The 23404-nt window shown below is 59.5% G+C and overlaps 2 protein-coding genes across 4 annotated transcripts in view; one reads left to right on the plus strand and one right to left on the minus strand.

The window, feature by feature from the left end:
- The first annotated feature begins 123 nt into the window (after nt 1–123).
- Nucleotides 124–7509, plus strand: BRAT1 (BRCA1 associated ATM activator 1). Of its 3 annotated transcripts, none has more exons than XM_004617249.2 (13): nt 124–944; nt 2812–2966; nt 3328–3475; nt 3933–4284; nt 4727–4843; nt 5251–5342; nt 5469–5587; nt 5657–5843; nt 5923–5996; nt 6164–6266; nt 6346–6444; nt 6524–6681; nt 6758–7509. In XM_004617249.2, the coding sequence occupies exons 1-13, from the start codon at nt 815–817 to the stop codon at nt 7451–7453; spliced, it is 2430 nt and encodes an 809-aa protein (XP_004617306.2). In that variant the 5' UTR covers nt 124–814; the 3' UTR covers nt 7454–7509. The 3 variants fall into 3 exon arrangements, with proteins under 3 accessions (XP_004617306.2, XP_054991105.1, XP_054991106.1); XM_055135130.1 differs by having other exon boundaries at nt 3331–3475; XM_055135131.1 differs by having other exon boundaries at nt 2835–2966.
- Nucleotides 7510–10028: 2519 nt separating this feature from the next.
- GNA12 (G protein subunit alpha 12) overlaps nt 10029–23404 on the minus strand; it is a 47393-nt gene continuing 34017 nt past the window's right edge. The window contains exons 3-4 of the mRNA XM_055135140.1: nt 14769–14819; nt 10029–13879 (exon numbers count right to left, since the gene is read on the minus strand). Of these exons, the coding sequence (XP_054991115.1) occupies nt 13310–13879; nt 14769–14819 (621 nt within the window). The 3' untranslated portion in view covers nt 10029–13309. The remainder of the gene's footprint in view (nt 13880–14768; nt 14820–23404) is intronic.

A 23404-nucleotide genomic window follows, 5' to 3' on the forward strand; every position in this document is an offset into this window, starting at 1 on the left:
GCGTTAGGGGCGGGGCCTGGCTTGCGGGGCGGGGCTTATGTGTCCGCGCCGCTTCCTCGCGCGTGAGGGGCGTGGCCTGCCCGGCTGCGGCCCGGGCGGAGCGGACTGTGGGGTGAGCCGCGCGGTCCTGGGCTCTGTGGCCGCGGCCGCGGCTGCGGCTCAGCAGCGGTGGGGGCGGGCGCGGGGCTGCAGGCCTTCTGGCCTCCTGGGAATGCCGGGCACCCCCCTCGGGCCCCCAGCGGCGCGCCTTCCGGGAGAGGGACAGCTGGAGCCGCAGGGTCGCGCCCGCCCCGAGCCTGCGGACTCTGGCGGCCCCCGGGAGCGGGCGCGGGGCCGGCACTTGTGGCCGGGACGACTGGCCCTTCCTCGCGCACGTGACGCAGCGCCCACCGGGAGCCCCCAGCGACCCCGATGCCTTAGGGCCGCCCCGACGCCTTAAGGCCGCCCCCGACGCGTTAGGACCACCCCGGACGCCTTGGGGCCACCCCCGACGCCTTAGGGCCATCTCTATGCCTTAGGGCCACCCCAACGCCTTGGGACCACCTCGCGAGCCTTCGCGGACCATCCCGGACGCCTTCGGGCCACCCAACACCTTAGGACTACCCTGGACGCCTTTGGGCCACCCCCTACGCCTTAGGACCATCCCGACGCCTTAGGACCATCCTGATGCCTTAGGACCATCCCGAAGCCTTAGGGCCACCCTGACTCCTTAGGGCCATCCCCGTCCCTGGGCCCGGCGGCCCGCTTAGGTGGCAGGGTCTCGTGGCGCTGGCCGGGCGGGGGTCTGACGGTGCCTTTGCAGGAAGCCCGCACCATGGATCCGGAGTGCTCCCGGCTGCTCCCGGCCCTCTGCGCCCTGCTGGCGGATCCTCGGCAGCCCGTGGCCGACGACACCTGTCTGGAAAAGCTGCTGGACTGGTTTAAGGCCGTAACAGAGAAGGCAGGTGAGGTGGCTGCAGCCCTCCCCGCCTCCCCTCTCCAGGCCCCTGCCCTCACCTCCCTCACCTTTGGGGGCTCATGTGTTTTTCTGCTTGGCTCACGATGTCAGCTCTTTTCTTGTTTATGACTCTGATATGCTAAAGAATAGAGAGGAAAGAGTAAGCCACCCGGGGCAGGCAGGGAGCACTGTGCGGGAGGTGTGGCCCGGCTCCTGTCCACGGTGTCTGCTGTTGCTGCTTCCCCTGCCCGCTCGCTGACTGCCCTGGTGGGTTCCCCTTCTCCAGCCTGTCCTTGCCTGGGGACCCTTCTCTCTCCGTCACTGAAGAATGATCATTTTGCCGCTTTGTGGTGGTGGGGAAGTTATTTTGGTATTTTTGTTTTAAATTGGGCTGGAGCGATAGCACAGCGGTAGTGCGTTTTCCTTGCATGCAACCGACCCAGGTTCGATTCCTCTATCTCTCTCAGAGAGCCCAGCAGGCTACTGAGAGTATCCCGCCCGCACAGCAGAGCCTGGCAAGCTACCCGTGGCATATTAAATATGCCAAAAACAGTAACAACAAGTCTCACAATGGAGACGTTACTGGTGCCCGCTCGAGCAAATTGATGAGCAACGGTACAATAGTGACAGTGACTGTTTTAAATTGAAAAAAAGAAAAACATCGGCCACACCTGGTGGTGCTCAGGGCTGACTCCTGGCTGGGCTCGGGAGCATGCACAGTGCCAGGGATTGAACCTGGGTCTGCCGCGTGCAAGGGCAGCGCTCTCCCTGCTGTTCCCTGACACGGGCCCACCTTCTTTTGATTTTTTTTTCCTTTGGGTCACACCTGGCGAAGCACAGGGGTTACTCCTGGCTCTGCACTCAGGAGTTATCCCTGGCGGTGCTCAGGAGACCATATGGGATGCTGGGGATCGAACCCGGGTCGGCTGCGTGCAAGACAAATGCCCCACCGGCTGTGCTATCGCTCCAGCCCATGGGCCCACCTTCTTATTGAGGGGTGGGATCCTGCAGTACCTGGGCACACTCGCTGAATTTCTCTGTAGTGGGGATCTCAAATCTGTTTCTTACAGTTCACTGCCTGCAGGCTTCACCTGAGCCCACCTAGTCGGCAGCTGTGCAGCCAGGGTCCCGTGACGCCCTGATTGGGGGCCACGGCTGGCGCCATGCTGGGGGATGCTCCCACGTGTGTCCCGGCTCCTCGCCGACTGCCCCTTTTTCCCTCTAGAGGACAGTCCTCCGGGCAGGTGGTGCTGGTGTAGGTTCTCGGTCGTTCTGCTGTTTTGTTTGGAGTCTCCCCGGCCCCTTTCCCTGCGTGGCCACTACTGCTCGTGCCTCCCTGGTGTGCTCCCTGGTCCATAGCCCTTGGTTGTGGGTCACACAGTGCAGGAGGTGGCCCCAGGGATTGAACTTGCAGCCTGAAGCTTGAGAGGCCACGACTCTACCCCAGCCTCCTGCCCCCTGCCTGCTGTTCTGGCCCTGTGCTCCTCTCTCCACACCTGTCTGCTTTCTGCCCGCCCGATGTGTCTGCTTGTCTGTCTTTGCCTTCTGAAGCGAGTCCCCTGCTTGGCTCTTTCTGAATGTTAGGACCTGGGGCCCTGTTCTCTGCCCCGTCCCTTCCCTGTGGCTGGCGTGTGCTCGCGTGGTAGGATTGGGTCTGCCCTTAGTTCTGTGCTTGGGGGTCCCTCCTGGAAGTGCTGGGGAGACTCTGGGCTCCCCGTGGGCCAGGCCTCAGTGCCCGTGTCCTTGCTGGGCCTTGGGCTCTCGTCTGAGCACCTCCCGGGGCGGGTTGGAACCTCGAGGGTTCCAGCTGCCCCTAGCTGGCCCGAGGGTGGGTGCAGCGGGAGCCCCAGTGACGTGCTGCCTGGGCCGCTCAGGGTCCAGTGTCCTGTTGCTGCAGGACCATCCCTGCCTGCTGGACCTGTTGCTGCATGTGACGCACGACCCAGGCCTCAGCGACAGGGTCATGTCCTTCGCGCTGCGCCTCGCGGGGCTCCTGGCTGCCGAAGAGAGCAGCTTCCAGTGTCTGCAGGTGAGCGGCCAGTGGTGGGGTTCTGGGGACTGGCAGCCTTCCTGCCATCTCCAGGGTATCAGGGTGTCCTGGGCGCACCTCTGTGCAGTGGGTGGGGGCCCAGTGGCAGCCAAGTGGCCCACACGGGCAGTGTTGTGCTTGCTGGCCCTCAGCACAGCCCACTTGCCCCCCTCCCTGGGGACAGGGGAGTCTGGCCCCCCAGAACAGGGCCTGGGGGCCAGGCTGGCACTGGGCGCAGGGTCTGCCATTGGCTGCAGCCACCTGTCTGTTGGCAGCTGTTCCTGCCCGCAGGCTTCCGAGGGGACCCTCCCTGTGCTCCACCCCTGCCCCGGCTCATACTCCCCTATCTCTCTGCTCCCAGCAGGGGGACCTCCTGCTCCAGCTCTTTGGGGAGGGGGGTGCCCCCTCTCAGGCCGGCTGGGCTGCCCCCAGCGTGCGCAGTGGCTGGGTCCAGGGACTGCGCTCCCTCGCACGGCACCCCTGCGCCCTGGACTTCCTGGACGTCCTTGGTGGGTACTCAGCTGCATCTGCATCCCTCCGTCCCTGCACCCCCACACCCTGAGCCACATTCGCCATTCCTGTGCCCCTCCTTCTGTGCTGGCTCACCCTGGACTCCCATCCCCCACCCCCATCCCTGTAGCCCTCCCCTGGACCCCCAGCCACCATCCCTGCGCCCCTGCCTGGGCTCCCATCCCCCCTCCCTGCGCCCCTGCCTGGGCTCTCATTCCCCCATCCCTGTGTTCCCCTGCCTGGGCCCACATCCCCCCAATCCCTGCCGGGCCTGGCTCCTCTGGGCCTGAGCACAGTAGAGGCCCCCAGATGTCAGCCCAGCAGCTGCGACACATAGAAAACCCCTGGGAAACCCCAGATGGGTCCCCGCCTTTCCCAGAGCAGGCTCGTGACCATCACAGGATGAGCCCAGACCGGCTGCCCACCCACTGACTGTGTCTCGTCCCCCACCTCCAGGTGCTGTTGATACTGTCTTCTCCCTGCAGGGAGACCCCAGCCTGTTTGTGGCCTCGGCCGCTGACCAGCTCCTCGCCCAGCTCCTGGCGCTGTCTCTGCAGGGCTCACAGTCCGCTGCGTGGCCGCCCCGTGCCCTGCGGATCGTGACCCACCTGGAGGAGTCCCTGCGCTCCTCAGCCACCCAGCAGGTCACACAGGCCTTGCACGTGCTGACCACCGTGTTTGGCCACAGCCACGAGCCCTGGATACAGGCCCTGTGGGCACAGCTGAGTCCCCTCGTCACCAGTCTGCTTGAGGAGGACCCCATCCCAGCCGCTCATGCACTCGTGGACCTGCTCCTCAGCGTGGCCCGGTCAGAGCCAGGGCGGGGGCGGGGGGGGGCAGGGGGTGAAGAGGAAGGGGTGTGTGGGGGTGGGGCGGCAATTCCTGGGGTGCCTGAGGGTGGCTCTTCCAGTTGTGGCTCCCAAGGAGCTGCCGGGGGTGGAGGGGCCTCAGTGGTTAGAGGGAGGCACCCCTGGGCACATAGGTGGCTGGGAGGGAGGCACGCACACACATGCATGCACGCACACTCAGGGACGTGCACCCACATGCATGCACGCACACTCAGGGACGTGCACCCACCGGTGTGCATGCAGGCACATAGGCACGCACACACGGGCATGCACATACAGGTGCACACACAAGCGCACACACGGGCGCACAGGCGCACACACAGGCACACGCACAGGCACCCGTGCGTGCAACACACGCAGGCACAGGCCTGGTAGCCCAGACTGAAGTCCCTTTCCCCGCAGCTCCCTCGACTGCGGTTCCGATGTTGGCCTGTGGGAGGTGATGGCGCAGACTCTGAACTGCCTGAGCCCCACACACGCAGGGCCTCTGGCCTTGGGGGTCTTGAAACTGCAGGAATGGTGAGGGCAGGGTCCCGGCGGGTGGGCACTGGGGGGTGCACCCTGCCTTCTGCCCTCCCAGCATCCTGGCACCTCAGGAAGAAGGAACAGGAGGGAGGCAGTACTGGGTGGTGGCTTTGGGGCAGGGTCCGCTCAGCCTGGGGGCTGGGAAGAGGAGAGGGAAGGAGCCGCTGGCAGGATGGGGGCTCTCAGCCTTGCTGCCTCCCTGCCTAAGCATCTAAGTTCTAGAGGGGTGAACCTTCTAGAACACAGGAGGGGCCCTGGTGATTCTGCTGCCTGTCCCTGTGGCCCAGCAGTCCTGCATGCTCTATGGGACCTTCCCCGGACTCGGGGCTGAGGGTCCCCACATGGCCGTGCACGGGGGCTGTGGTGTGCCGACGCGGCCAGGCTCACGGGGCCGCCTCCAGCCCACAGGCTCTGAGGGTGCAGGCCTTCAGCATCCTCCTCCGACCCCTGGCCTGTGTTCTGGAAGCTGCAGTGGACAGCACTGGACTCGAGGGTACGTGGTCAGGGGAGGGCAGGCCTGGGGGCAGGGACAGGGCCAAGGGAGGGCCAGTGTCTTGCAGGGCCACCCTGGGGCCACAGCGCGGGGGCCGCTCACTCAGGCTAGTTCTGCATGTTGCAGGCTTGCCGGCGGGGACGGCAGGGGACTCGGCGACAGTGGCCACTCTCCTGTCCTCCAAGGCGGCCTGTGCAGGGCTGCTGTGCCGGACGCTGGCCCATGTGGAGTTGCTGCAGCCCCTGGTGAGTGCTCCTGGCCCTGGGCGGAGCGGACTAGCCGGCAGGCTCTGACCCGTGTTCTTATATCCCCAGCTCCAGCGCCCTGAGCCCTGGCCACAGGCCCCTCTGCTGGCCGCCACCCTGACGGTTCTGCGCCTCTGTGATGGTTCGGCTGAGCCCCTGTCTGACGTGAAAGGCCGGCTCGGTGCCCTGCTGGTGGGCTGCGTGCGGGTGCAGCGGGTGGCCCTGGACTTCCTGGCCACACTGGCTCCGGGCACAGGTGAAGCCCTGGGCTCTCCCGGGATGGGGGCCACACACTGGCCCCTTCCCGGGCTGGTACCTCCCTCTGCCCGCCGCAGGCCCCCCGGAGCTGGTGGCACGGGTGTTCGCCGTGCTCCTGGAGTACCTGCAGAGCCCGGACTGCAGCCCCACGGTAGGGACCATGTGGGCTGAGGTGGGGGAATTTGGGGTTTGGAGCCAGCACACCCTGCGCTGGCCAAGCCTGCCGTGGGCTGTGAAATTCCGCACATGGGAGGCACAGGGTAGGGTCGAAGTGCGGGGGGTGGGCACAGGCGAGTTGTCGGGGCTGGCTCCCTGCAGGTTCTGAAGAAGACCTTCCAGGCTGCGCTGGGCTGGCTGGTGGGCGCCCCCGAGACGGCCAGCTGCCATGACCTGGACCCTTCCGCTCAGCTCTTCCTTGGAGGTGACTGGTCATTTGGGGAGTGGTCAGTCAGGGCTGGCGATTGGTGGTCAGGGCTACCCGCTGACCTTCTCCCCTGCAGGGCTGCTCCGGGCGCTGCAGAAACGCCTGCTCAGCCCGAGCTGGGAGGTGCGAGACTCTGGCCTGGAGTTTCTGAGCCAGGCCGCCCGGCGCCTGGGAGGTGAGGGGCGTGGGGGGAGGCCCTCTTCCCAGGGGGGTGCCATGGGCCCCTTGTCACATGCTGTGGTTCTGACCCCCAGGACAGGCCAGCTTCACACAGGCGCTCCTGACCTCAGAGACCCCTGCGCTCGCCCACCAGCTCCTGCAAGACCCCGAGAGCTATGTCCGAGCCAGTGCAGTGACAGCCCTGGGGCAGCTGTCCAGCTGGGGGCTCCATGGCGCCCCGGGGGGCCAGCAGGTAGGAGGGGGCATCCCGGTGTGGGGCGGTGGTGGTGGCTGAGTCCGAGTTGCATGTCCCCTTCCTGTCCCCACAGGGCCTGCTGGAGGAGCTACTGCACATTCTCGCTACTGACTCTGACAGCTTCCCGCGCCGGGCGGCCATGCAGGTGCTCACGCAGTGGGCGCGGGACAGCCGTGCCTCCGGGGCTGCCCACCCTGAGCCCCTGGTGGCCAGAGCGCTGCAGGCGGCTGGCCGGGATGTGGACTGGGAGGTGCGGGCGCAGGGCCTGGAGCTGGCACAGGTGCTCGTGGCTCAGACCTTGGGCGTGCCCAGCCCTCCTCCCTGCCCCTATGCCCCGGCCCTGCCAGTGGCCGCCCCGCGGCCGCCCCCCGCCCAGGAGGCCCTGGAGGCCCTCTGCCGCATGCATATCTTCCACTTCGCCTTTCGTGCCTTGTTGGACTGCGACCGGCCTGTCGCCCGCAAGTCCTGCGCCCTCCTCCTCTTCCTGAAGGCCCGCACCGCCCCCCTGGCCCCGGAGGCTGCAGACGGCCCTGAGCCCACTGCCCTGGAGGCCACTCTGCAGGGATGGCAGGCGGGTGAGCAGGACCTGCTGCAGGGGGACCTGGAGCCCAAGGCGGCACTGGCTGCGCTGTGGGCGCTGGACCTGGACGGGCTGCAGGACACGCTGGCCGCAAGCAGCGACCACACGGAGAGGAGCGCTCGGTCCCTGCTGCAGGACATGCTGGCCTCCGCAGGCACGTGGGGGGAGAATGAGGCTGACTGCTACTGACTGCCCCCCCCACCCCTCTCCCGTTTCCCTCAAATGTACACGGAGCTTTGACGTGCCTCAAGCCTGCCTGTTCTAGATGCGTGGAGGACTGGGCGCAGGGCACGGGGCTGCCGACGGGGCTGGGAGCTCTCCACAGGGACGCCGTGTGTCCCGGGAATGCCCCGGCAGGGCAGGGATAGAGGCGACCCAAAGTTGGGGCCTGGGCCCGGGTCCAGCCCCTGACACCCCTGGCCCTCCAACAGCTTGGTGGCAAACGGGGGTGGAGTCAGGTCAGACCCCAGGTGGGCGCTGTCCCAGCTGTGTCTGGGCCTGGGTACTTGCAGAGCCCCCAGTCACTCTCCGTCACCTCAATACACAGCCTGGGAGGAAAGCCTGAGACCATGAAAACCCCATGGAGCTACCGACAGGCGGCATGGGGGCTCGGGGCAGGCTGGGAGACTCGGCAGGGAGGGGAGGAGCCTGGAGCACGCAGAGAAACCGCAGCCAAGAAGCTAGAATGTGGCCAGAGCGAGAGCACAGCACTCGGGAAGGGCACTGGCTTTGCACATGGCCAACTGGGGTTCCGCCCTAGCACCCCATAGGGCCCCGAAGCCCTGCTGGGAGTGATTCCCGAGTGCAGAGCCAGGAGTTCACCTTCAGCACTGCTGGTGTAGCCCCCAAACAAACCTAGAAATTAGGGCAGAAGCTGCGGGCAGGAAAAGGAGAGTGGAGAACCTGTCCATGCTGAAGCTGGTTCTTTGGAGCAGGGATGGTTGCGACGGGTCCTGAAGGAGCCCCTGCGAGGCTCAGAGGAGGCCCCCACACCAGAACAAAGAGGGCCACGGGGAGCACATTGGCTGGCTTGGGTTTGATCCCCTGCATCTCATATGGTCCCTGAGCACAGAGGAGCACGTGCTGAGCACTGGAGAAGGGCAAAAACCCCAACCATGGACTAGCACCGCTCCCCCTTCAGAAGGGAACAGTCCTGGAAATGGGCTTTAAACCAAGAGCTCTCTCCTACTGCACCACACCCCTCCCCTTCCCACTGTGCCAGCGCCCCTTGGGAGCCACTGCTGGCACCTAGAGGGACCTAGCCACCTAGAGGGAACCCTGGTGCTCCACGAGGCATGAGCACCCTCCCGAGGACACTGAGGTTAGATTCCTGGCCCCGGATGGACTTGGTGTTTGAGGGAGTGTGTGGTTCTGACTGGCCCAGCTGGTACAGCAGCTGTCCCCTCAGCCACCGAGGCCCTCCAGGCCACCTCCCAGGGTGTCAGTCCCAAGTCGACTCTGGCTCCTTCCTTCCATCCTCCCAGCTTTTGGCCACTCTTGCAGGCTGGCAGCTGGCCTGAGACTCCAGGTGGTGGGTGCAGAGCGCCCCCCACACACACCTTCTGCCTTCCCACCACCTGCTTTGCTGGTCACCTGGGCTCCTAGGGGAGGGGGAGGTCACCTACCTGCCGTGAGCGCTGCACCTGCTGGGCCTGGAGTGTGCAGGAGGCCTCACGTGCCCACTGCTGGAGAGGATTGAGGAGGGATGGGCGGAGGCACCCAGTCCCGAACAGCACCCGTGGGAACAGAGGTGACCAGGTGGCTTCTGGGTTCCATTCATCCAGAGCCAGTGCCCTTGCCGGGGCTGGGCTGGGCCGGGCCACTCAGGGAACCGGGGCAAGTGCGGGAATGAAGCAGGGCCAACGGCACTGCCATGCTGCCCTCTGCGGGTTGCTGCGGGCAGCGTGGGGAGCTCCCTTTCCTCCTGGCATGGGCCTGTCAGTTTCAGTGCCAGACCTGCTCAGGGAGAGCGGGGCTCTTGAGGCGGTGGCCATGTGGCCCGGAAGTCACTGGCCACCTCAAAGGCTCCATGCCTGGACACGCGTAGCAGAGATAGGGGAGGCCTCGAGCCTGCAATGGCCTGGGGTGCCCACGGACAGGATGAGCGGCTGGGGAAGGTCAGCGCCAGCCCTGGGGGGCAAGCTACTTCAGCACTGAGTGGCTGCACACTGCCCAGCCTATGGGCATCCAGAAGCCCAGGAGCTCCTGAGGGAGAGTCTGACGTTGCCTGTGCCCAGCTGGGAGGCCACAGCGTGGCAGCTGGCCGATCCTTCAAGCTCCGTGGCCACCTGAGGGTTCAAAAGCCCCAGCTCCAGCCCCTTAGCACCCTGGGCCACGGGCAGCTCTCAGCACTGGGCACTGGCACTTCCCATGGGGGCCGGGCAAACTCAGCTCAGGGGTCACCCCCGATGACGGGGATTGGGATCCCATCGGGTGCTGGGGGTTGGGACCAGCTTGGGCAGGGGAAGTGCCCTGCCAGCTCTACTCTCTTTGACCCAGGAGCGACACTGATCCTTCTGAAAGGTTCTGGAAGGAGCTCCCTGGCAGGGATGGGCTCTGGGCCTGTTCTGTCGGTGCTGAGGTCAGGAACGGGAGCCTGTGGGCAGCATTGCTCCCTCCCTATGGTGGGGGTGTTCCGGGTCTGTGAAGTTTCCCCAAATAAATCCCCAACCTATGAGGACCTACCAGACAGGAGTGCTCTGTTCTGGCACCGTGGAGAACACCGCATGGCACAACACGGCACACAACACACAGGAACGTCAACTAGTTTTTTCTCAGGCCAATTTTAATAGATTGAGAAAAGCCGTATTTACAAGCATGTCACCTGCACTGTGACTTAAGTTCTGCTGTCAGTTCACACAGCCTGTGCAGACAATGTGTGTATGTTGTGTATGTGTGCATGTGTGCACATGATGGAGCTCAGCAAGACTTGGGGGGGAGGGAGTGGCCATGATGAGGCCTTGATGTGACTCGTGAAATCTCGCGGGCAGAGCCTCCCAACCTCTTGCAGACGCAAAGCTCCTTGGCCTGCACTGGGCGCGGACACTGACTTTCCTTCTCAGGATCCCACCATGCCCCAAATGTGCGAGGTGTCCTCAGCACATTAATCAGAGGTGGTGCTTCCGGTCACCTGGGCTCATCCACTGGAGCTGGCCTGAGAGGAAGGGGCAGGCAGACGCTTCACACTCAGTCACCAAACAGACCCCATGTGGATGTACAGAGACCAGGGATGCCCCCAGCCTGGCTGCTCAGCGCAGAAGGGACCACGGGTCAGATGACCTCTGATCCCAAACGCAGATGGGATGGAGCCCCCAAGCCCCCAGAACTGTGGCTGCCATGCTGGCTTATCTGCCACTTGGGAGTCAGCTTTTAGTTACCCCTCCATCTGCATCCCTTTGCCCTCCCCTGAGCCCAGTGCTGTGAGCTATGGGGATGGGCTTGCTCAGGAAGCCCACTGAGAATCGCCAGTAACTGCACCAGCTTCAAAGACAGCAGGAGATGGCAGCCACAGTAGGGACCTGCTGTCCACCCAGCAGTGCCCCCATGCCAGCCTTCATGGAGGCAGGCAGGGAGAGCAGGAGTTGGCCCTGGAGTGCTCTGGCACACGGCCCGAGGCAGCCACCGTCCAGGAAGGTGTGGGCCCTGCTCAGCAGGAACCCGCTGTCAGAATGGTACAGTGACCCCCACACTTGCAACCCTGCACAGGTGTCAGAGGGAGCACACAGGATGGGTGCTAGTGCTTCTGCCCATCACGTAGCTGTGACATGGAGGACGCTCCAGGAGCCGGATGGACCTCATCCCCCTCCCTGAAACTGTAGGTGCTAGTTCCTGAGGGTCTGTCTGGAAAGGTCAGTTGGGAAGGAGCAAGCTGGCCCTGAAGCTGCCAGAGTCTTCCACAAGGCTCATGGTATATGTGTGCAGGACACATCCTGTATGTGTATATGTATGTATATGTGTGTGTGTTCAGAAGTCTCCTGGGACATGTGTGTTTAGGACACGTCTCTTGGCATGTGTGTGTTCAGGACAGCTTCCTGGGGTGTGTGTGTTCAGGACAGTCTCTTGGGGTATGTGCGTGTGTGTGTTCAGGACAATCTCCTGGTGTGTGTGTGTGTGTGTGTGCGTGTGTTCAGGACAGTCTCCTGGGGTGTGTGTGTTTAGGACAGTCTCCTGGGGTGTGTGTGTGTTCAGGACAGTTTCCTGGTGTGTGTGTGTGTGTGTGTGTGTGTGTGTGTGTGTGTGTGTGTGTGTGTGTGTGTGTGTTCAGGACAGTCTCCCAGGGTGTGTGTGTGTGTGTGTGTGTGTGTGTGTGTTTAGAACGGTCTCCTAAAGTGTGTGTGTATGTGTGTGTGTTCAGGACATCTCCTTGGCATGCACAGATAAAACTGAAGCGCAAACATGAAATTGCAGTCACAGTGGAGTCCAGTCACTGGCTCTCAGTTGAGGTGGAGCAGTTGCCAGCTCTGAGACACCTGGCGGCCTGGAGTAATGGTCCCCGGCGGGTGCCCGAGGAGGCCCTGCTTGATCCACCTCGGACCGCTTCCTCTAGGGTTAAAACAACCTAACATCACAGAAGGAAAAAATGGCCTAAGAATCCCAGGGCTTTCCTGTAAAGGACAAAGCAGAAACATTGTCCTCACGGCTGGGAAAGGTGGAGCTGGCTCGAAGGTGGGTGGACACCATCACTAGGAGGAAAATGTCTTGAGAAAGTTTATTGTTACATTTTTGCAATAATAGCAGAGGCACAACTATCTCCTGTTTCTCCATAACATCTCAATACAAAAGACAAGAATTCAAGGTAACAGTGAAATTAAAATAAAAAAATAGAAAAGCCCAAGTTTGGAGATAAAAATGGCTACAACCTGGGTGTACAAAGTTGCAGATGGTTTTTCTTGGCCTAGCAAACACATCTCCTCTCTGCCAGGGGATGGGTCGCAGTTGTCACTGGCCTGTCATGCCCGTGTCAGTGCCTTGGGGTCACAGCCTCTCCTCACATACAGGCATCGGGTTTGGAAAGTGCAGAGTGAACAGACCAGGCTGTTCAAGGGAAGGGCATCGGGCGGGGCTGACCCAGATGTGCTGCAGGGGGCAGGTGTAAGACTCCTGGCTCCAGCAGCACCATGAGGCTGACCCCAGCACCAAACACCCTCTGTGGCCAGGGGGCACCGTGAGCCCTACGAACTGGTGAGCCGGAGCTGGCCAAGAACAGAGGACTCCGGGGCAGGGGCTGAGCCTGGTGTGGGGACAGGGACCCCCATCAAGTGCTCCTGGCTGATGCTTCCTGTGTCACTCACTTCCTGTTTAGGAAGAGCCCCAGGAAGCAGGACCAAGACCCTTCCTTCCTCCCAGCACACACGGGGTGAGTCTGGAGCACCGAGACAGAAGAATTTTGTGCTGTTTCCTCCTTAAGGACATGTGACTCAGCAGCGGGTCCCCACCCTTTCTGGGTCTGCAGCTGCCCCCAGCTGATGATCACTGGGTTCAGTGAAGTGGGCTAGGGCCGGGGGACAGCACGGCCAGGATGAGGCCCTCAGGCGTGCTGGGGACCTGCAGAAGATTCCAGAGAGCTACAGGGGGAACCTTTGCTCTCTAGGGAATGCCAGGAAGGGTCCTGGACACCCCGCAGGGAGCAGGTGGTGGGGACTGGCGTGGAAGGCGCGTGTGGCACAGTGAGAGAGACCCAGAGTGTGGCGACATACCCGCCGGCACCTGTTGCAAATGCGAGGTGCCACACTGAGGCACGGCTGTCGGAAGGCACAGTGGGCGGCAGCGGGAGGACGAGGCATCTCCGTGCTCGCAGGGCAGCCGAGCGAAGGGAAATGTCCAGGGCTTCCTGAAGGACACAGTGAGCGGCACGGCCCAGGGTCAGGGCGGGGCTCAGCCTGTCCTGGCACTGCCGTGTGCGCGCGTACGCAGTCAGGGCCATGCTTTCTGGACAAGCCGGACACGGCCCCGTGGCCGCGCTCGCGGTGCCGGGGGTTCAGTAGTTTGGCGCGTCCTCGGGTTCAGTAGCGGGAAGGCACTGGAGGGGCAGCCGCGAGGACACCCTCACTGCAGCATGATGTCCTTCAGGTTTTCCTGCAGGATGGTGTCCTTGACGGCGTGGAACACGAAGCGGATGTTCTCCGTGTCGATGGCGGTGGTGAAGTGGTGGAAGAGCGGCTTGCTGCGGTTGCGCCGCCGCCGGTCGAAGCTCTGCACCAGGAAGCGCTGCACATCCTCCAGCCGCTGTGGGTCCCCCTTGAAGTCCGGGAAGTGCTTCTTGATGCTGACGCTCTTCACCTTCTCCACCAGCAGGTCCATCTTGTTGAGGAAGAGAATGATGGAGACGTTGAAGAACAGCTTGTTGTTGACAATGGTCTCGAAGATGTTCATGGACTCCACCAGGCGGTTGGTGCGCCGGTCCTCCATGAGCACCTGGTCATACTCACTGGATGACACCATGAACAGAATGGAAGTGATGCCGTCGAAGCACTGGAACCACTTCTGGCGCTGTGAGCGCTGGCCCCCCACGTCCACCATCTTGAAGGGGATCTTCTTGATCACAAAGTCGTGCTCCACGATCCCCTTGGTGGCCTTCCGCGCCAGCAGGATGTCCTGCTTACTGGGGAAGTAATTCTGTTGAGGGGACAGGGGACATGGTCAGGAGGAACAGAACAGGGAAGGTCAGAGAGCACAGTCCCGTCATGAAGGGCTTGGGCCACCTTTGGTGCGGGACAAACCAGCCCCGAGCAACTTTCATTTCTGAAATTCAGCACTGATACAACCAACACATGGTCAGAGCGAGTCACACCCACCCTTTCGAGGAGTAAACTGGAACCTACTGTGAGGCCCGACCTCGAACCTCAACCCCTGCCAATTACCTTCGGCTATGCACGCCCCCTTGCCTTCCAGACACCAGAGCGCACCGCCCGGCAGCTGACGTGAGCTGACGGGACTCAGGTAGCCTGCCACCCCACTCCAGTTCACGGGGCACACAGACACATGTTCAGGGACACAAAGGGAGGCAACACAAAGCCAGACAGGCCCCACTGGAGCCACACAAGGCCATGCCCTGGGCAGCCTGGGCTGGCCGGGCTGCGGACTCCCCCTGAAGTACCAAGGTGAGTGGGAGAGGCTCAGCCCCGGAGGGTGATAGAGGCAGATGAAGGAGGCACAGTGACTTTTTCAAGGCACCAAGGCACTGTGGTATGGTTTTCAGAGCTATGCTGACACATCACTCTGAACGGTCACTGACAGACGAAGGGTTTGTCCTTGGGGCTGGGCTAGAGGCACCGGGGAAGGGCTCTTACGGAAACCCGGATCACACTTGCTGTCACAGGGACTGAAGGTTTGGGAGGACAAGCAGATGGAGCGCTTCCTGTCTGAGGCCACCCCAAGCAGGCAGCACACAGGTGCCCAGTGTGCAGACTTGGACCCGGCCACCAGTGAAGCCCACTTGGCTGGGTCTCTGGGGGTTACACCAATGGAGACTGGGATAGGGGTTAGGGGCTGGGACCTTACTCACCAGCTGGCCAATCCGGTCCAAGTTATCCAGGAAGTACTTCACTGATTCCCCCTGTTATAAAGGAAAGATACAGGGCTGAGTCTGGATGAAAGGCCAGGTGGGGAGGCAAGGGCGAGCATGCTGTTGGACAAGGACCACGGAAGCGCGAGGTGGGTCCAAGGATGGGCAGACACGGAGATGGGAGAGTGACCAGCAGGGGACTCTGACACCTGCTCACAGGTGTGGTGGATGGAGCAACTGAGCACAAAATGTAACAGAGGGATTTTGGTTTTAGGGTACATTCGGCATTCTCAGGGCTTAAGGATTCATCCTGGAGGTGCTTAGGGACCCCTAGGGTGCCACACAGGCCAGTGCCTGACCCACTGTACTATTGCTCAGACTGGCAGAAATAACAAGCCTCAAGTGATAAAGAAGAATCAAATGGGTGAACATTTTACTCCCAAATAACTTTATTTCTTCTCCTTCTTTTTAAAAAAGTTTTATTGAATCACTGTGAGATAGTTATCTTCTTTTTTATTTTCCCTTAATTTTTTGGCCACATCCGGTGGTGCGCAGGGAATGCTGGGATGCTGGGAATTGAACCCAGGTCAGCTGCAAGCTGGGCAAGTGGCCTCCCCCCTGTCCTCTCTCCAGCCTCAGAACTGATCTTTTTTCAAGTGTACATGAAGTACTTTCAGGGACAGGCTATATGCTGGTCAGTTTAGTAGAGGTGGGCGATGCATGCCGGGGCCATCCTGGTGCCCCTCAGCATAGAGCAGAAGCCCCACTGAACTGGCATTGAGCCACCTGGCACAGCTGACAACATAATGCACTGCTTTGGAAGAACCCTACTGTAAAAACAACAGAAAGCAAACAAGCCCCCCAAACCTTTGGAGAAGGAAGTCATACTACAAAATTTTTATGATCACCAAAAAGAAAACTGGAAATAAAAACCCTCCCCCCCCCAAAAAAAAAAACCAAAAAACCAAACAGCAAGACAATGAAGAGGAAAGCCCCACCCCCCACCCCTGGCACGCGCAGCGAGACGCCTGAGCATGCGGCCAGGAGCAGCCTCAGAGCAGGCCGGGTGGGGGGTGTCTCAGAGGGCGGAGGCACTTGCCTTGTTTGCAGCCAATCCCGGTTTGATCCTTAGCACTGCACAGAGTCCCCTGAGCACAGCCAGGAATGACCCCGGAGCAAAGAGGCAGGAGTTACCCCAGTACTGCTGGGTGTGATTCCAAAACAAAAACCAAAAAGTTGAGTGCTCATGGTCACAGGGGCGGTGGCACTGGCCCCAAGGCACAGACTGGCACACAGGAAGCGCAGTGAGGCAGTGTCAGGGCAGTGGGTCTGTACATGTGAATGCTAGAGCCCCGGGGCGCCTGGCCTAACTCACTGCTGGCATCATCAGTGGAACAGTGGGCACAGATGCGCCCTTAAGACTGTGCCTGTTGCCGACATATTTCTGCAGCCGGGAGATATACTGGGCTGACAGGACACGTGAGCACGTGCTGCAGGGCACAATGGGCAGGGCACAGGAGACAACAGCTAGATTCTGTTCTGGGGTTTCTCTCTAGACAACCTGCCACATGGCCTGCAGGAGGAACCTTGGCACCACAGAGCCCATGCACTGCTGTGTGCCGGGACAGTTGTGGGTTGGTGGGGCTGTTGTGTGTGTGTGTGACTGCTGTAGGTGGGTGGGGCTGCCGTGGGCGGGACTGTTGGGTGAGACTGCTGTGAGCAAGTGGGGCTGTAGTCTCCTTTCTCCAACCCATTCTGCCACCGAGAGATGTGCCTGGAGTACAAGCCCTGCTGTCCCTGGCAGCACGTGCATTCCTTCAGGCGCCCCACCCGGAGCAACACTGTCTTCAGGGTGAAGCCTGTGCTGTCCCTTTAAGGGTCCGCCTGCCCTCGCGGCCCTCCCGTCTTTCCTTCTGCAGGCGACATTCCCGGGAGCTAAGTTTAGCTATTCCTTTTTCTAATCTGTCCCACGGGCTTCCCAATCTCTGTCCCGAGTCCCCAGAGGACGGGTCCCTCCTGCTGCAGATTCTGTTCTGGGGGCTCTCTCCAGACAACCTGCCACATGGCTGCCTGGCCAGCTGGTGCCACAGTGAAACCCAGATGGACTTGCTGACCCAACACAGACCCCCCCAGCATACACGTGACCAAGAGCAGTCCCCGTGTTCTCCTTCTATGGACCAGCCTGCCAGTGCCACTGCCCAGGTCCCTGGGGGAAGGACAAAGGCCACCTCCTCCATGCCTGCCAGGGCCTGTATTAGAGCTGCGCAGGCGCCCTGGAGGAGCACGCAGACTGCTGGGCTGTGGCTGCACAGGCCGGATCTTCCCCAGCTCTGTGCTCGCGAGCGTAAGGGGAGGAGCAGGGCCCCATGACAACAGCTGCTGGGGCTGTGACAGGCTCCATGGCTCATGCTGTCCTCATGTCCGCTCAGACCCACCCTGGCAGCAAGAAGTGAGTGACAGGAACTGGCCAGAGGTTCAGCCCTCAGCCCTGTCCTCACCACTGTGCCATCTGCTCCCGGTGTCCCTAGCATGCCACAAGAAATGAAGATGCCCAGGGCATCTTCAGGGGGTTAGAGGAGCCACGGGCACCGGAGGCCAGTCAAGGTCAAGGTGCCCTTCGCTCGGTTCCATGCACCCCCACCCATAGCCTCCCGGGCTCCCCCACTGATGACTCGGCCCTCGCAATGGAGCCACAGGCCAGCAATGATCTGCACAGCTGAAGGGAGACACGGGGCAGCCTGTGTTGGGGCTGAGCACACACGGGCAGAGCTCAGCTCCTGGGGCAGAGAGAAGCCTGTCTAGCCTGGCTCGAGCTCGAGCGATGTCTTCCTCTGCCTGGTCTCCCCAGTCTGAGCCAAGGAAGCCGGGTGGGTGGGCCACTTCGCTCACAGGGCTGCCCCCATGCCACAATGCCTCCCGGCGCCAGGCACCAAGATGAGGGAGCAGGACCGCGTGGTGCTGCATCTCTGGTACGTGTTCCAGAGGCATCTCTTAAGCTGTCGCTCTAAATATGGATTCTTACCTGAAAGGCCTGTCAGAAAGGCCAGGAGGAACCATAGCATTTTCCTTTAGGTTCTGGGAGGTGATGGGGATTTCAGTTCTGAGAATGAGATGGGCCTGACTGGCCAGGACGTGCTGACGCTAGCACAGTGTTCCCTTCAGAGAAGCTGCCCAGAGGGAAAGGGCGTCTGAAACCAACCAAGCTCACGCTCAGGAATGCCCCCGTTTGCTCCTGCTGAGAAGTAATCACCCAGCCCGTAACTTCAGGGCAGCTCCAGTTAGAAGGCTTGTTAAAGGGCTGCTTCACCTTTATGAAACCACAGTTATGTAACGAAATAGCAGCAGGAGTCAGACAGACCGGATGTCAATTAAAGGGAGCCCGGGTTAATACCCCTGCATGTCGGGCAGGCTCCTGCACGCTCCTTGGAGCAAGACTGAATAGGCACGCACTGCCGGGAGGCTCTTCTTGGGGCAGGAGGCGTGCAGCCCGTGTTCTTTTTCCACCCACCACTAAAAGTCAACCCACAAAGAACAAGCAACCAGCCATGTGTGCACGGTGCCCCCAAAGAAATGGGGAAGGCTGTTCCACGACAACTCCCTGGGGTACCTGACTGGAAGAACAGTACAGGGTCCATGTCTCAGTTTGGAGGCAGAGATGACAAAGAGGAACAGGAGTAGAGGGAAGAAAGTCTGTGGGGAGGAGAGGGCGACAGGAAGGGCAAGAAACACCTCCAGGCAGATGGGCCCTGTAAGAGATAGTCTTGTTCTGAGAACTTCTCAGCAAGCTTAAAACAATCTCCAAAGAGAAGGTCAAAAAATGACCACCTGCCACTTCCAGTCACCCAGATGCCACCGTGTGCCTGCTCTGAAAGCCTGTCAGGGTTCCTGAGAAGGGTGGGAGATGCTGGGGACAGAGGAACCCTGGGAAGCAAACATGCCGGCTGGGCCCCGCTGGGGGGCTCTTTCCCAGGAGCCTGAGGGGCCTTCCTGTTTCAGTCCCCGGACACTCGCCGGCTCCTTCAGACAGCCTGGACACAAACCCTCTACACATTCCATTCCCAGTCTCTTAATAGTACTTTGAAAGCAAAAGATTTTAATTTTTGGACTCTGAATTGTATTTAATTTTGCCTAAAGAAGCTGAAGCAAAATTGATTTAATTCAGCAGACGGTAACACTGGACTCTGCTGCTATACATGGCAGGGATGGCTGTGCTGATCCCACACTTCTGTGTGCCTTGAGATCAGGCTGTTACCGTTCTTTGTTATTCTTTTCCAGAGTTCCTTGGCTGTTCTGGGCTCCCTGCAGAACAGCTGCCCTCCTGACCCATGCTTCTCTCTGCTGGCACTGGACACAGATCTCTGAGTGTCCAGGGTACAAACGACTTGTTCTCACTATAGTTTGGGGGCCACAGTCAGACTGGACTTGACTTAGTGCAGAAGAATTCCCTCTCAAGTATGCTGCCAAAATGCTAACTTGAACGAAATTCAGCGAAATGTGTGCACTTAACAGTCTTCAAGTCTGAACAGTCTTATTGGCTGCAGAGTTCTAATCTGGGGTCTGTTGGTGGGTTTCTCCAGAGCTGGCTGGAAGCTTCTGTTCCCTCGTCACGAAGAACTGGAGGAGCCGGTCAGGGCCTATGCCAGAGAACCCCAGTTCCTGGTGGGAACATGGAGCTGAGTGGTGACCACCCCCACCTCAGAGGTTAGGAGATCCCGGGAGACCGGGGCTGCTGAGGGAAGTGACTGGCTCTATGGTGAAGGGAAAAAAACTTTCCATAGTCCCAGGAGCTAGTTAGCATCCAACACTCTGACCCATGACACTCGGACTCGCAGGAGCCAGGAAGGGGAAGGTTTCGGCAGCTCACAGGGGGAGGCCTGGCGGTCACACCAGCTGGATCGGTGAGCTCTCTGAGGCCCACTGCACACAGCCCTTGTGTGCTTCCTGCCCGACCACCTGGACAAGCCTGGCTCGACCGTGCCAAGTACATTCAATTAGGGCACAGAACGTCAGTGTTCCCCCAAAGACCAAAAACTCCTTAGCTGGCACCCCAACTCCGCCCCCAATGCCCACCTGTCCCCGTTACGTCTCTCTTCTCTCAGAACTGCTTCACGGCAGTGGCCTTTCATGCACACTCAGCCTGCTGTCCTTGCGCTTCCTTCCCCTGGCTGGATCCTCACTTCGTCTGGAGGCTGACTGTGCAGGTGACGTCTGGGTACTGTCCACCTGCAGACGGACACTGGCAGCCATAAGCGTGGCTTGGAGCATGGACCCGCCTTCAGTTCTTCAGTCCAGTGGCTTCCAACAGCTGTCAGAAAATGTCCTACTTGTCCACAAGCGGAGTGGGAAGGCTGGAACCCCACTTGCATCTGGATGTAGATATGGGCTTGCCAAGGCGGCGCCAATCTCAACCCCTCCACAGTCCCCCCCAACCCGCGCTCTGGGTTTGGCTGGCCAGGAGGGCCCCTGATGACAGGAGCTGGCGAGCAGCTCACCTCTGTACCGTGGCGCTGGAGAACGGTTTCAAGGCCTTTGTCCATGGGGGATATTCCAGGGCCAGGCAGGTTGGCGCTTGGGTCCAGCAGAGCCTAATTTACTCTAAGAGTTTTATGGTTCAGGACTGTCAGGTAAGGTCCTCGATATTTTTCGGTTTTGGTTTTTGGGCCACTCCCTAGTTTGGTCCGGGGTTGTTCCTGGTAGAGCTCAGGGCTCGCCTTTGACTCTGCACTCAGGGGTCACCTTTGGCAGGTTCCAGGGACCATAGAGACTGGGGATAGAACCTGGGTTGGCATGTGCAAGGCCAGCGCCCTGCCTGCTGTACTATCTCTCTGGCCCTCAGGATTGTGAGTCGTTTCATAGTTGGTGTAAGATAACTGTCCATCTGAAACTACAGAGGGCAGAGGAGGCAGAGCAGTGCTGTGTGAGGCCTGGACTCTACCCTGAGCACGTCACCCCACTCACCTCAAGGATCTCTGGGTGTGGTCCCCACTAAAAGTCATTAGGGAAGCTGCCACTGTTTGGTGCTTACATAAGCCTCACAACATAAGGGCAACTCTTCTTAGGAGGACTTAAAAACCAAGTGTTGGTTTGTTTCAAATTTGGTCCGAGAATTCTTCGCTTCTCTATCCGTCCCTGGGGCTGGATCTGGAGCTGAGAAACACGCAGTTTGGAAAATGAGAGCACAGGCACTGCAGAAAACCCTCCTGCACACACTACGGCAGAGCTGGCACCAACATGTGTGCACAAGTCTTTGGAGAGACGTTTCCCTTCCTCACCAGTAAACACCGAGCAGCAGACAAGTGAGTGAGAACCTCACACGGCCCACGCACTCCCCAAACCCCTTGTACAATTACACCCGCACCTGGGGAGCCCCCGTCCACACCCACTCTGCAGGGGCTGCCTCTCCAGGTTCAGCCAGCCTGAGGGCTCAGAACCAGTTCCTGCATTCATTTTATTTGCTTCAATCCTTTGTCCAAAATCAAGTTAAAATATCTGTTGATTTACTGAATTTTCAGACTTCTTTATGTATCCTGGATACAAATCCTTTATCAGCTGTAAACCGACACATATTTCATTTCCATTCTCTTAATGGTCTTTTCAAAACAAAAGATTTTAATCCCTGGACTCTGCACTTGTTTAATTTTAGTTAAATAAACTTAAGTAAAAATCGATTTAATTCAGCAGATGGTAATTCTGAACTCTATACCATTATACACAGTAGGAAACACTATGCTAATATCACATTTCCCAATGATCTAAAGTGTAGTTTTTAAATCAGGCTGCTGCTGAATTCACTGTTGCTCTTTTTCAAAGTTCTTATGACTGAGAGCTCGATGAGCCAACCACATACTTGCACACAGACCCCCCTGGGTCCCAGCACTGCAGGGTCCCCTGAGCACCACCAGGAGTGTCCTTCAGGTTCCGTGACAGTAGACAGAGCACCACTGGGTGTGACACTATTCCCCCCAAACCAATTCCTATCCTCCTCCCACCCAGACAAAAATTAACAAAACTCTCCCTCAGCGTCTGCTTCTATGCAAAGGCTGAAGAGGCACTCTGGGGCCTTTCCAGATTGCCATGGGAGCAAGGGATACTGCGAGATGGACTCATGAGAGCCAGAATTCATATTTATTGTTTTATTTGCTGTTTTATTGGGTGGGGGCGCATACTTAGCTGTGCTCAGGGATCACTCTTGGTGGGGCTTAGGAAGCCTATGTGGTGCTGGGGATTGAACTTGGGTCAGCTGTGTGCAAGGCAAATGCCCTCCCCTCTGTACTATCTCTCCAGCTTCCCAGTATGAACTCTGCAGTAATACAAGAGAAGGCAAGTGAAGTGGTCTGGTGGGCGTGCCTACTCCACAGAGAAGTGAAGGTGAGATGGTTCAGTGGACGTGCCTATTCCACACTAGCCCTGAGGTCTGTGTCTGCGCACACAGTTGCTCCGATGGTCTTGTCACAGCTCTTGCATCTCTCCTGGGAGCTGATGACATTCTGCCACAGGACTCTTTCCTCTTTGTTTCTGGGCTAAAATCACTCTTCCTTCTAAGTCACCTTTGTGTATTTGTCAAATCACACCTGCCCTTTCATACACCATCGCTGCTGCTTTACACTGCAATGGTGTTAGAAAGAAATGGCACAAAAGGAAGTTACAGCTGAACTGGTCAGAAACAGGCAGGAGGCGAGTAGGTGACCCAGAGTGCAGGATGGGTCGTGGGCCAGCCTGGCTCCCCTTCCTTGTATGTGCGGGGCCTGTGCTGAGAGCCTCAGTGGGCACACTGCATGCAGCTGGACTGGAGTCAAGTGCAGACACAACCTTTTCCGAGCCCGGCAAGCAGAGTCCCACCTCACCCATCGCCCTGCTGATGTTCTTTGGACCAACTGGCTTCCATTACGACAACGCTGCTGTGAGGGGTGAGTCTGTCCTTGTCTGCAGCAAGGATGGGACCATGGCCAGCGTGGGGCCATGGGACAAGTTCCTGGCCCTCCATATCTGTGGTGCCCCTGGAGACCGCTGAGTGGGTGGGAGTTGCACTTCTTCTCTCATGTGCCTGTGGCAAGCCCGGGACCCATTTTTCTGTGCAGCTGTGAATTTTGTACAGATTTGTAGAAGTACTTTAAATATTCTGAAATTTTCTAAGCTGGGTTCAGGTGAATAAGTCTTACCTCCTCTAGCTGGTAGTATTTTGGACAAACTGAACTTCTTAATTTGATGGCAGTTAAATGACTCATCTGGTACCCCATAAGGTAACCCTAAGTCCCACCTGGATGACCTCCGAGTGCAGAGCCAGGAGTGATCTTTGAGCACCACCAGGTATGGCTCAAAACCCAAAAAATAAACAAAGGAACACATAAGAAATCCTTGCCTACACCAGGTCAGAGAGAAGCTTCTCTAACAGCATTCTCTAAGCTACCTAACCTTGCTTCCATGTTCAGGTCTCTAGCTTGACACTGGAATGTAATTGAATGGGCACAATGCGGCTGCCCTTCATGTTTCATGTTTTTGCCAGCTCCCTTCCTGGCTCTGTAACCCCTCTGTATGGAGAATTTTAGAATCTGGAAATAGCCCAACTATCCAAAAACAGATGACTGGGTTAAGAAACTGGGGCTGGAGAGCAAGGACAGCAGGGAAGGTGTTTGCCT

Source organism: Sorex araneus, chromosome 4 (genome assembly GCF_027595985.1).
Source record: "Sorex araneus isolate mSorAra2 chromosome 4, mSorAra2.pri, whole genome shotgun sequence".
NCBI classification, from domain to species: Eukaryota; Metazoa; Chordata; class Mammalia; order Eulipotyphla; family Soricidae; genus Sorex; species Sorex araneus.